Here is a 14474-nt window from a genome sequence, read left to right on the forward strand (position 1 = left end):
TGTTTTAGGAGAGTGACAGCACTGAGGTCAGGATCGCTGCCCTGGAGGCGTCTCTGAAGAGTATGGTGTACGAATATGTCTGCCGCTCACTCTTTAAGGTATACACACACACACACACACACACACACACACACACACTGTGTCCTTGTAAGCTAAATTTGCTGTATTTACAGAGGTTTGGTGAATGACCGTCTGAGTCCAGTGTTTGTTAGCAGTGTTAGCCTAGCATCTCCTGCTGAGAACTAAAGAAGCTCACGTCAGATACTGAACATGACTTGAGTGATCAAAAGAATCTGGGGTCAGTGATCAATCATGCTTCTGTGTGTGTGTGTGTTTAATGATTCATCAATATCTGAACTGGATTGTCTGTTTGTGTGTGTGTGTGTGTGTGTGTGTGTGTGTGTGTGTGTGTGTGTGTGAGAGAGAGAGAGAGAGACAGTAATGAGGACACAAAGTTCAACAGCACTTGGTGTATCAGCGTATCCTAGAGAGGGAAATAAAGTGTGCGTGTGTGTGCGTGCGCATGTTTTCTAAGAAGCTGTATGAGGATAGCTCTGGTGTGTGTGTGCGTGTGTGTGCGTGTGTGTGCGTGTGTGTGCGTGTGTGTGTGTGTGTGTGTGCGCGCTGGCAGATTCTCCTGTACTCCCTAGAATACAGGGTGTTTGAAGATAAGAAGTATCTGCAGGGAAGAGAAAGGGAATCATGTCAAAAGCAGCAAAGGAAAGAAAATGTTATGAAGTTCTGAGCCAGATATGGCACACACACACACACACACACACACACACACACACACACACACACACACACACACACTGACAGACACACTCTCACACGCTCACTCTGACACACAGCTTATGCACATCTTTCGTTTCTCTCAGCTGTGGCAGTAATATAACACTCAGACTGAAGTGTGACATGCTGTAATACAAAGAGCCCATCATTACAGAATGACCCGCTGTTCTTCTGATCATTACGGACTGATCTTCTGATCAACACAGACTTCGTCTGATCAATACAGACTGTTCTTCTGATCATTACGGACTGATCTTCCGATCATTACGGACTGTTCTGATTAGTACAGACTAACCTTCTGATCAATACAGACTGATCTTCTGGTCAATACAGACTGATCTTCTGATCAGTACAGACTGTACTTCTGATCAATACAGACTGTTCGTCTGATCATTACGGACTGTTCTGATTAGTACAGACTAACCTTCTGATCAATACAGACTGATCTTCTGATCGATACAGACTGTTCTTCTGATCAGTACAGACTGAACTTCTGATCGTAATGGACTGATCTTCGGGTTGTTTACGGACTGATCTTTTGAAGGTCTGATATGATAGTAGTTATTATGGCAGTAGTGTAGCAGGACCGGCTGTGGTCCTAATGCAGTCTGCGGTGTGTGTTAAGGAATTGTGTTGCTGTTCCTCTTCACAGGCAGATCAGCTGATGTTTGCGCTGCACTTTGTGAAGGGAATGCATCCCGAGCTGTTCCAGGAGAACGTACGAACACTCACCTTTATTCATACATTTACAGCCCTTGTGTTTACTAGATGTCATTTATATCTGTGTGTGTGTGTGTGTGTGTGTGTGTGTGTCTTAGGAGTGGGATGCCTTCACTGGACTGATTGTAGGAGACATGGTCAGGAAAGCGGTATGGACGAGGCCTACTAAATGACTTTGACGGTTCCGAGTGTTGAAGTGATTCAGGATACCCCCCCCCCTCCCATTGTCTGATCTCCTTTACCTCCTCTATTACAGGACTCCCAAAAGCCCTCGCAAGAACAGGTTCCTTCTTGGATTGATCAGGAGAGACTTACAGCTGTGGCTTTACTCAAGGTAACACACACACACACACACACACACACACACCTGCTAGGACTGCTTTAGTTAATGGATATACAGAGTTGTGTTTCCATCTCTAATCTTGTACACTATATGGTCAAAAGTATTGGGACACCTGCTCATTTTATTGCTTCTTCTGAAATCAAAGAGTTGATCCTGCTTGATCACAACCACGCCTCATCCCCACCTCATCCCCACCTCCTGAAATCATCTCAAAAGTACGGGATGGAGCTCCACCATCATCATTCCAGAGAACACAGTTCTTCCACTGCTCCACATCTCAATGCTGGGGGGCTTTATACCCCTCTAGCCCTCGCCTGACATTAGGCAGCATGAAGCCAATAAAGCTGTGTGTGTGCATTTGCACATCTGTGTCAGCAGTGGGTGCAACTTAAAGTAGCTGAATGCATTCATTAGAGGAGGTGTCCACAAACATCTGGACATGTAGTGTATGTGTAGTAAATTCTGCGCTGTGGGCTTTCTCTGACGTCCCCATAATCTACTGATCAGGACCTGAGATCCCGTCTCTCTCAGCTGAGTGACTGCAGACCTCTCTCTCTCTCTCTGTCTTTTTTAGACTACGTTTCCAGCGCTGTATCAGTCTCTGTGTCTGAGCGACTCGGACCTCTGGCTGTCCTTCTCCCGAAGCTCCACCTGCGAGCAAGAAATCCCACCATCCATCGCAAAGAAGCTCTCCCTCTTTCAGCAGGTGAGCTTCCACTCAGAAACACACTGAAACCACAAGCAGAATCAGACCCAGCAGCAGCAGCAGCCTGCATCTGTCAAGTAGTGCCTTAAATCTGGTCCTGTGACCAGCAGACGAGTACAGGACATTCCTAACAGCCAGCTGTTTAAAAACACTGCTTTCAATCCCATTGCACAGGGTAGGGGTTTCTAATAAAGTGGCCAGTTAGTGGATGCACAAGGTAGGGGTTTCTAATAAAGTGGCCAGTGAGTGGAAGCACAGGGTAGGGGTTTCTAATAAAGTGGCCAGTGAGTGGAAGCACAGGGTAGGTGTTTCTAATAAAGTGGCCAGTGAGTGGAAGCACAGGGTAGGGGTTTCTAATAAAGTGGCCAGTGAGTGGAAGCACAGGGTAGGGGTTTCTAATAAAGTGGCCAGTGAGTGGAAGCACAGGGTAGGGGTTTCTAATAAAGTGGCCAGTGAGTGGAAGCACAGGGTAGGGGTTTCTAATAAAGTGGCCAGTGAGTGGAAGCACAGGGTAGGTGTTTCTAATAAAGTGGCCAGTGAGTGGAAGCACAGGGTAGGGGTTTCTAATAAAGTGGCCAGTGAGTGGAAGCACAAGCTAGGGGTTTCTAATAAAGTGGCCAGTGAGTGGAAGCACAAGGTAGGGGTTTCTAATAAAGTGGCCAGTGAGTGGAAGCACAGGGTAGGGGTTTCTAATAAAGTGGCCAGTGAGTAGAAGCACAGGGTAGGTGTTTCTAATAAAGTGGCCAGTGAGTGGAAGCACAGGGTAGGTGTTTCTAATAAAGTGGCCAGTGAGTAGAAGCACAGGGTAGGGGGTTCTAATAAAGTGGCCAGTGAGTGGAAGCACAAGGTAGGGGTTTCTAATAAAGTGGCCAGTGAGTGGAAGCACAAGCTAGGGGTTTCTAATAAAGTGGCCAGTGAGTGGAAGCACAGGGTAGGGGTTTCTAATAAAGTGGCCAGTGAGTGGAAGCACAGGGTAGGTGTTTCTAATAAAGTGGCCAGTGAGTGGAAGCACAGGGTAGGGGTTTCTAATAAAGTGGCCAGTGAGTGGAAGCACAGGGTAGGGGTTTCTAATAAAGTGGCCAGTGAGTGGAGCGGTGAGAGACGGGCTTGTTGTTGTCTCTGCAGGTGCTGGTGGTGCAGGCTCTCAGACCGGACAGACTGCAGAGTGCCATGGCAGCTTTCGCCTCGCGTGCTCTGGGTAAGCAGAGAGAGAGAGTGCTCAGACTGAATGTACTCATATCAGCATTTAGAGCCGCGCACAGATCGCTTTCCCCCACAGCAGAGCTTTATTTGAGTTACTGAATTATTTACTCTCTTTAATAATGCCATCCTGTGCCTCTCCGCGTCAAACACAGTTGAGCTGCACACACAGTGGGCAGCAACCTCTCAACACAGGGGTCCCCATTCATAAACTGGGGGGTTATCTTAGTAGCAGCCAATCAAAACTGACAGGTTAACAAGCTCTTGCATACTGAGTGTCCGTATGGACTGAGAATCACTGTTTGTTAAAATACAGCAACATCAGTAAACAAGTAAACAAACTATCAGCCTATCAGATTAAAACTTAAAAACAGATTAAAAAAGTCCAGATCTGCAGAATCAGTCTGTATCTGTGTGGAATCTGATTGGCTGAGTCGTTGTGACGTTCACCTCGCTGCTCAATCCAATCAGATCAGAATGAGCTGCTAAGTATGTAAGATGACCCCCAGCGCTTGTCTGTGAGCGTTCTAGAAAAGATCCCTAAATCCATTTCAGCAACGTTGCATTCATCCATGTGGAGCGTTTCCGCAGGACGGTGTGGTGTCATGACTCACTAACGGCAACATGAGGGCCAGAAGCTGTAGAGGCAGATTTCACCCAGGCCATAAAACCACGCTGTGCGTCACGGCGAGTCTGCCAGTGCGCTTGATGAATCTGGCCCTGGCTTGAATCCTGCATAATCAGCAGGTGTGTACACTCACCTGCAGTGCGAACGGAGAGCTTCAGGAGTGGGGGATGGAGCGCTCCCGTCCCGCATGGCTCGTCGTGTTCGGTTTATAACACACAGCAGTTGGTGGAGCTGCAACTTTCCGAGGTAATGAATGTTAAAACAGTCAGCGCTGTGAAAGCAGCCAATCAGGGCACACGCTGAGACGACAGGGATTCGTTAATTCCTTTAGCATTTCCATGATTGGGCATTGTTCGCAGTGTGCTCTGAAGGGCTGAGGCTGAATTCTGGGTGAATTTGTTTTCCCAGGGTTTAGCAGGGCTCTTAACACACTGAGAGCCCTTGACACGGTCACCCGCCCCCTCATTTAGCAGACACACACTCACACAGGGGTCCTCTCTCCTCTCTTAATTAGAAGGTTCTGCGTGTCAGTTATGTGGGTAAGTGCAGAGCAGTGAGTGATCCCAGAGCACCGCAGCAGGGCTGCAACAATACACTCCGTTCCTGAGGTCCTGAGTTCTGCTGGTCGGTGCCGGCTTTATGTTCAGACAGCGGAGTTGCATCAGATATTGTAATGAATACAGTGGCCGTTATCCACAATGCATTGGTGCATTGTGCAACACTGCGGCGGGCAGTAGAGTGTGGAGGCCGCGCTGCTGTCGCTGCTCTGTAATCAGCCGTCCTGACTGTTCTCACTCACAGAAGTGAATCACAGCGCTAACTCAGTGCAGCTAATCACAGGCTAATTGACAGCCTGCCCTGGTGGAGTGGAGGCTGCGCATACTAAACCAATTTGTTCATAAACAAGCCATTTTATCTGCTAATTAGGCTGTTCATTCAGCACGGGACTCAGGTTCTGCTGGTGGCAGCAAACCCTGCTGCTGCATTATCAATACTCTGTGTGTGTGTGTGTGTGTGTGTGTGTGCAGTTCAGGGTTTAATTAGTGCACATGGGCGTTTCAGTACTCTTCGTGCCCTCAGAATCTGGAAAATTTGGATTCATCACCGTAATATATAATTCTATCATTTTTCCCATTAATCTGCAAAAAATTTCAAATATATTGGAAAAGGAAAAACTACATTTTTACATGGACATAAGTATTCAGACACTTTCCTCAGTAGTTAGTTGAAGCACCTCTGGTATCGATTGTCTTCTCGGGTATGATGCCTCAAGGTTTGCAGGCCTGGATTTGGGGATTTTCTGCCGTTCTTCTCTGCAGATCCTCTCCAGCTCTGTCAGGATTCAGCTCTCTCCAGAGAGGTTCGATTGGGTTCGAGCCAGGGGTCTGGCTGGGCCACTCAAAGACATTCACAGACTTGTCCCTATAAGACTGTAGCTCCGCCTCCTCAGTGTATATCACAATACCTACATTTAGAGCATTATTAATATTCACCCTAATGAGAGACTGTAGCTCCGCCTCCTCAGTGTATATCACAATATCTACATTTAGAGCATTATTAATATTCACCCTAATGAGAGACTGTAGCTCCGCCTCCTCAGTGTATATCACAATACCTACATTTAGAGCATTATTAATATTCACCCTAATGAGAGACTGTAGCTCCGCCTCCTCAGTGTATATCACAATACCTACATTTAGAGCGTTATTAATATTCACCCTAATGAGAGACTGTAGCTCCTCCTCCTCAGTGTATATCACAATACCTACATTTAGAGCGTTATTAATATTCACCCCAATGATAGACTGTAGCTCCTCCTCCTCAGTGTATATCACAATACCTATATTTATAGCATTATTAATATTCACCCTAATGAGAGACTGTAGCTCCTCCTCCTCAGTGTATATCACAATACCTACATTTAGAGCATTATTAATATTCACCCTAATGAGAAACTGTAGCTCCTCCTCCTCAGTGTATATCACAATACCTACATTTAGAGCGTTATTAATATTCACCCTAATGAGAGACTGTAGCTCCGCCTCCTCAGTGTATATCACAATACCTACATTTAGAGCGTTATTAATATTCACCCCAATGATAGACTGTAGCTCCTCCTCCTCAGTGTATATCACAATACCTACATTTAGAGCGTTATTAATATTCACCCTAATGAGAGACTGTAGCTCCTCCTCCTCAGTGTATATCACAATACCTACATTTAGAGCGTTATTAATATTCACCCTAATGAGAAACTGTAGCTCCTCCTCCTCAGTGTATATCACAATACCTACATTTAGAGCGTTATTAATATTCACCCTAATGAGAGACTGTAGCTCCGCCTCCTCAGTGTATATCACAATACCTACATTTAGAGCGTTATTAATATTCACCCTAATGAGAGACTGTAGCTCCTCCTCCTCAGTGTATATCACAATACCTACATTTAGAGCGTTATTAATATTCACCCTAATGAGAGACTGTAGCTCCTCCTCCTCAGTGTATATCACAATACCTACATTTAGAGCGTTATTAATATTCACCCTAATGAGAGACTGTAGCTCCTCCTCCTCAGTGTATATCACAATACCTACATTTAGAGCGTTATTAATATTCACCCTAATGATAGACTGTAGCTCCTCCTCCTCAGTGTATATCACAATACCTACATTTAGAGCGTTATTAATATTCACCCTAATGAGAGACTGTAGCTCCTCCTCCTCAGTGTATATCACAATACCTACATTTAGAGCGTTATTAATATTCACCCTAATGAGAAACTGTAGCTCCTCCTCCTCAGTGTATATCACAATACCTACATTTAGAGCGTTATTAATATTCACCCTAATGAGAGACTGTAGCTCCGCCTCCTCAGTGTATATCACAATACCTACATTTAGAGCGTTATTAATATTCACCCTAATGAGAGACTGTAGCTCCTCCTCCTCAGTGTATATCACAATACCTACATTTAGAGCGTTATTAATATTCACCCTAATGAGAGACTGTAGCTCCTCCTCCTCAGTGTATATCACAATACCTACATTTAGAGCGTTATTAATATTCACCCTAATGAGAGACTGTAGCTCCTCCTCCTCAGTGTATATCACAATACCTACATTTAGAGCGTTATTAATATTCACCCTAATGAGAAACTGTAGCTCCTCCTCCTCAGTGTATATCACAATACCTACATTTAGAGCGTTATTAATATTCACCCTAATGAGAGACTGTAGCTCCGCCTCCTCAGTGTATATCACAATACCTACATTTAGAGCGTTATTAATATTCACCCTAATGAGAGACTGTAGCTCCGCCTCCTCAGTGTATATCACAATACCTACATTTAGAGCGTTATTAATATTCACCCTAATGAGAGACTGTAGCTCCGCCTCCTCAGTGTATATCACAATACCTACATTTAGAGCGTTATTAATATTCACCCTAATGAGAGACTGTAGCTCCTCCTCCTCAGTGTATATCACAATACCTACATTTAGAGCGTTATTAATATTCACCCTAATGAGAGACTGTAGCTCCGCCTCCTCAGTGTATATCACAATACCTACATTTAGAGCGTTATTAATATTCACCCTAATGAGAGACTGTAGCTCCGCCTCCTCAGTGTATATCACAATACCTACATTTAGAGCGTTATTAATATTCACCCTAATGAGAGACTGTAGCTCCGCCTCCTCAGTGTATATCACAATACCTACATTTAGAGCGTTATTAATATTCACCCTAATGAGAGACTGTAGCTCCTCCTCCTCAGTGTATATCACAATACCTACATTTAGAGCGTTATTAATATTCACCCTAATGAGAGACTGTAGCTCCGCCTCCTCAGTGTATATCACAATACCTACATTTAGAGCGTTATTAATATTCACCCTAATGAGAGACTGTAGCTCCTCCTCCTCAGTGTATATCACAATACCTACATTTAGAGCGTTATTAATATTCACCCTAATGAGAGACTGTAGCTCCTCCTCCTCAGTGTATATCACAATACCTACATTTAGAGCGTTATTAATATTCACCCTAATGAGAGACTGTAGCTCCTCCTCCTCAGTGTATATCACAATACCTACATTTAGAGCGTTATTAATATTCACCCTAATGAGAGACTGTAGCTCCTCCTCCTCAGTGTATATCACAATACCTACATTTAGAGCGTTATTAATATTCACCCTAATGAGAGACTGTAGCTCCTCCTCCTCAGTGTATATCACAATACCTACATTTAGAGCGTTATTAATATTCACCCTAATGAGAGACTGTAGCTCCTCCTCCTCAGTGTATATCACAATACCTACATTTAGAGCGTTATTAATATTCACCCTAATGAGAGACTGTAGCTCCTCCTCCTCAGTGTATATCACAATACCTACATTTAGAGCGTTATTAATATTCACCCTAATGAGAGACTGTAGCTCCTCCTCCTCAGTGTATATCACAATACCTACATTTAGAGCGTTATTAATATTCACCCTAATGAGAGACTGTAGCTCCTCCTCCTCAGTGTATATCACAATACCTACATTTAGAGCGTTATTAATATTCACCCTAATGAGAGACTGTAGCTCCTCCTCCTCAGTGTATATCACAATACCTACATTTAGAGCGTTATTAATATTCACCCTAATGAGAGACTGTAGCTCCTCCTCCTCAGTGTATATCACAATACCTACATATAGAGCGTTATTAATATTCACCCTAATGAGAGACTGTAGCTCCGCCTCCTCAGTGTATATCACAATACCTACATTTAGAGCGTTATTAATATTCACCCTAATGAGAGACTGTAGCTCCTCCTCCTCAGTGTATATCACAATACCTACATTTAGAGCGTTATTAATATTCACCCTAATGAGAGACTGTAGCTCCGCCTCCTCAGTGTATATCACAATACCTACATTTAGAGCGTTATTAATATTCACCCTAATGAGAGACTGTAGCTCCTCCTCCTCAGTGTATATCACAATACCTACATTTAGAGCGTTATTAATATTCACCCTAATGAGAGACTGTAGCTCCTCCTCCTCAGTGTATATCACAATACCTACATTTAGAGTTATTAATATTCACCCTAATGAGAGACTGTAGCTCCTCCTCCTCAGTGTATATCACAATACCTACATTTAGAGTTATTAATATTCACCCTAATGAGAGACTGTAGCTCCTCCTCCTCAGTGTATATCACAATACCTACATTTAGAGCCTTATTAATATTCACCCTAATGAGAGACTGTAGGGTGGAGGTGGTGAGGGGTTTAGTGAAGGTGAGTGATTGATCTTATGTGTTGCCTGTCTGAGTCTCAGTGATTGTATCAGTAGCTGGGAATGGATGAGGTGTGTGTGTGTGTGTGTGAGACTGCGAGTGTGTGTGCAGCGAGTTGGAACCCCTGATGGATTTTTGGAGCGTCTGTCGTCTCGCTTCTGTGGAGATAATGAGAACAGCAGAGTTTCTGTACAAAGCTGTCCGACATCACACACACACACTCACACACACACACACACACACACACACACACACACATTCTGTAGCTCTTTCTGAAAGTCTGACTTAGCAAAGGAGACATGATATCTACTCTATAATACACACCCACTCACACAGTGTGTCCCGGGGTTATCACACACACACCTTTTCAGAATGCCTTACAGCGTCAATTAACCTTCTCTCACACACACACACACACACACACACACACACACACACACACACACACTGTGCTTGTGTCGCTCGTGTGTCTCCTCACCGGCGGGGTGAAACTTTTTTTGGGTGGATGTTTGTGGATCCTCCTAATTGGGTTCTGCCAGTTAACCCACCCCTGAGCTCCCGCTGCCCCCGACTCTAGCAGGGTAAGGACGTCTCCTCTGGCACACGTGAAGTCGGACAGCGCCTCTTTTCCGACGGGCCGTCACTCAGCCGGCCCGGTCTGAGGACAGCGCCGGGTCCGCAGCTCCACCGCACCAGCTAACAGACGGCTGTGCCAGCCTACGCCGCTTTAAGAGCGATGAGGCGAGAGAGCGCCATCTACCCGCCAGGAGAGAGCACGGCCAGCTGTGCTCCCTCAGACTCCGGCTGCTGATGGCAAAGCGGCGTGGCTCACACACACACACACACACTCTCACGCATACTCACACACACACACACACACACACACACACACTCTCACGCATACTCACACACACACACACACACACACACACTCTCAGGCATACTCACACACACACACACACACACACACACACACTCTCACGCATACTCACACACACACACACACACTCACACACACACACACTCTCACGCATACTCACACACACACACACACACACACTCTCAGGCATACTCACACACACACACACACACACACACACACTCTCACGCATACTCACACACACACACACACACACACTCTCAGGCATACTCACACACACACACACACACACACTCTCAGGCAGGCAGAACCTAGTCTTAGGTTGCTTTCACACCTATACTGTTTCCAAAAGTTTGTGGACAGTCTCTCTACTGAATGCATTCAGCTACTTTAAGCTGCACCCATTGCTGACACAGATGTGCAAATGCACACACACAGCTTGTCTAGTCCCTGTAGAGAAGAAGTACTGCCATGTTTTATTATTATTATTATTATTATTATTATTATCAGTCTCAGAAGTGTTCAGTCTGAACGCTAATGACTGTGCTTCTAATCTACTTAAGATGTTAGCATACCTCTAACGTTACTGTACATTATTCACTGTACAGACGCTAGCAGGAGCAGCGCTAGCTTGTATAAATCACTATGGCGGTCTTTAATGTTAACGCTGAGTCACTGCAACACTAACTCGGTGTGAACGCTAATGACTGTGCTGCTAATCTACTTAGGACGTTAGCGCAACGCTACCGTTAATGTACATTAATCACTGCAGACACTAGCAGGAGCAGCGCTAGCTTGTTTAAATCACTATGGAACGCTAATGCTGAGTCACTGCTGCGCTAACTCAGTGTGAATGCTAATGGCTGTGCTGCTAATCCTCTTATGGGCACGGCTAATCTGCCACACTCTACAGCCACTCACACACACTGCAGTACAGCACACACAGTGTGTGTCATGCTCACACACTTTCATTCACACACTGTGTCCTCCTCTGCGTGTGTGTGTGTGTGTGTGTGTTTAGCTGTATTTTGGTGCGTTAGCGTGAGCTAAAGCGGGTGTTGGAGCAGATAGCGCTCAGATAAGGTGAATATTAATATAATATCTAATGATTCAGATTCGTGTTTGTTTACTTTTGGATGTAGGCTTTTAGGCTGTGCTACATCACATACACCAGTAGTGTCTGAAAAAGCTCCTCTCCGGAGTGCCTTACAGAAGTGCTTCACTGTCCACTGAGGATATTCCTAGCTGGTTTGACCAGACTAGAGTCCAGAGATACCTCTGAGTTAGTTACTGCCCATTACTGAAGTCAGCACTGATCCCCAGATACAGAAATACTCTGTACTCAACAGCTACGTACAGCACACCTCTACACTACACCCGATCCCTAAATACAGCATCTGTAGAAATAGCCCAGGACCTCCATCTCCACCACAACTCAACGACTAACATCTCCACCACAACTCAACGACTAACATCTCCACTACAACTCAACGACTAACATCTCCATCACAACTCAACGACTAACATCTCCATCACAACTCAACGACTAACATCTCCATCACAACTCAACGACTAACATCTCCACCACAACTCAACAACTAACATCTCCACTACAACTCAACAACTAACATCTCCATCACAACTCAACAACTAACATCTCCATCACAACTCAACGACTAACATCTCCATCACAACTCAACGACTAACATCTCCATCACAACTCAACGACTAACATCTCCACCACAACTCAACAACTAACATCTCCATCACAACTCAACGACTAACATCTCCACCACAACTCAACAACTAACATCTCCACCACAACTCAACGACTAACATCTCCACCACAACTCAACGACTAACATCTCCACCACAACTCAACGACTAACATCTCCACCACAACTCAACGACTAACATCTCCACCACAACTCAACGACTAACATCTCCACCACAACTCAACGACTAACATCTCCACCACAACTCAACGACTAACATCTCCACCACAACTCAACAACTAACATCTCCACCACGACTCAACGACTAACATCTCCACCACGACTCAACGACTAACATCTCCACCACGACTCAACGACTAACATCTCCACCACGACTCAACGACCAACATCTCCACCACGACTCAACGACTAACATCTCCACCACGATTCAACGACCAACATCTCCACCACGACTCAACGACCAACATCTCCACCACGACTCAACGACTAACATCTCCACCACGACTCAACGACTAACATCTCCACCACGACTCAACGACTAACATCTCCACCACGACTCAACGACTAACATCTCCACCACGACTCAACGACTAACATCTCCACTACGACTCAACGACTAACATCTCCATCACGACTCAACGACTAACATCTCCACCACGACTCAACGACTAACATCTCCACCACGACTCAACGACTAACATCTCCACCACGACTCAACGACTAACATCTCCACCACGACTCAACGACTAACATCTCCACCACGATTCAACGACCAACATCTCCACCACAACTCAACAACTAACATCTCCATCACAACTCAACGACTAACATCTCCACCACGACTCAACGACTAACATCTCCACCACGATTCAACGACCAACATCTCCATCACGACTCAACGACCAACATCTCCACCACAACTCAACGACTAACATCTCCACCACAACTCAACGACTAACATCTCCACCACAACTCAACGACTAACATCTCCACCACAACTCAACGACTAACATCTCCACCACAACTCAACAACTAACATCTCCACCACAACTCAACGACTAACATCTCCATCACAACTCAACGACTAACATCTCCATCACAACTCAACGACTAACATCTCCACTACGACTTAACGCTAACATCTCCACTACAACGTAACATATTGGCTTGTTCGTTGTCTTGTACGATCTTCTCGTTGCTATGGTAGCTGCTAGCTGTCCCTTGATGGTGATGAAGAGTAGTGAGGAGGAAGTCGGCTGTGTTGTTGACGGTGATGTTTTAATATAGATAAGAAATGTTTTACAGCCTTAGAACATCAACACTGAACTTCAGGAACATTATTAGACACACATGCGCAAACACACGCACACACATGCACACACACACACACACACACACACACTCACACACACACACACACACACAGAGAGGTCTTGTCTCACCCTACGGCAAAATAGTAGGATAACATCTCCCCAGCTAATCACCACTCCGAATAATTAACGCCAGCAGTAATCGTGTGTGTGTGTGTGTGTGTGTGTGTGTGTGTGTGTGTGTGTGTGTGTGTGTGTGTGTTATGTAAGCCTACAGTTCCAATATTCCTCAGAGCTGCAAATCCTCACAGAAACACCAGAGAACTCTTTCATCCCGACCTCAAATTAACTCTCAGCTTCTCTCTAGTCCCCTAGTCTCTCTCTCTCTGTCTCTCTCTCTCTCTGTCTCTCTGTCTCTCTCTCTGTCTCTCTCTCTCTCTCTCTCTCTCTCTCTCTCTCTCTCTCTCTCTGTCTCTCTCTGTCTCTCTCTCTCTGTCTCTCTCTGTCTCTCTCTCTCTCTCTGTCTCTCTGTCTCTCTCTCTCTCTCTGTCTCTCTCTCTCTCTCTCTCTGTCTCTCCCTCTGTCTCCCTCTCTCTCTCCCTCTGTCTCCCTCTCTCTCTCTGTCTCTCTCTGTTTCTGTCTCTCTCTCTCTCTCTCTCCCTCTGTCTCCCTCTCTCTCTCTCTGTCTCTCCCTCTGTCTCCCTCTCTCTCTCCCTCTGTCTCCCTCTCTCTCTCTGTCTCTCTCTGTTTCTGTCTCTCTCTCTGTCTCTCTCTCTCTCCCTCTGTCTCCCTCTCTCTCTCTCTGTCTCTCCCTCTGTCTCCCTCTCTCTCTCTCTCTGTCTCTCTCTCTCTCTCTCTGTCTCTCTCTGTCTCTC

At 45.3% G+C, this 14474-nt stretch overlaps 1 protein-coding gene across 10 annotated transcripts in view; it reads left to right on the top strand.

Moving 5' to 3' along the window:
* dync2h1 (dynein cytoplasmic 2 heavy chain 1) overlaps positions 1-14474 on the top strand; it is a 69372-nt gene that overhangs the window by 43197 nt on the left and 11701 nt on the right. For all 10 annotated transcript variants that reach the window (XM_072690890.1, XM_072690888.1, XM_072690895.1 and 7 more), the window contains 6 exons: positions 9-98; positions 1445-1510; positions 1611-1661; positions 1769-1846; positions 2430-2561; positions 3687-3759. In XM_072690890.1, coding sequence (XP_072546991.1) covers positions 9-98; positions 1445-1510; positions 1611-1661; positions 1769-1846; positions 2430-2561; positions 3687-3759 — 490 coding nt within the window. The remainder of the gene's footprint in view (positions 1-8; positions 99-1444; positions 1511-1610; positions 1662-1768; positions 1847-2429; positions 2562-3686; positions 3760-14474) is intronic.

Source organism: Salminus brasiliensis, chromosome 11 (genome assembly GCF_030463535.1).
Source record: "Salminus brasiliensis chromosome 11, fSalBra1.hap2, whole genome shotgun sequence".
Classification (NCBI taxonomy): Eukaryota; Metazoa; Chordata; class Actinopteri; order Characiformes; family Bryconidae; genus Salminus; species Salminus brasiliensis.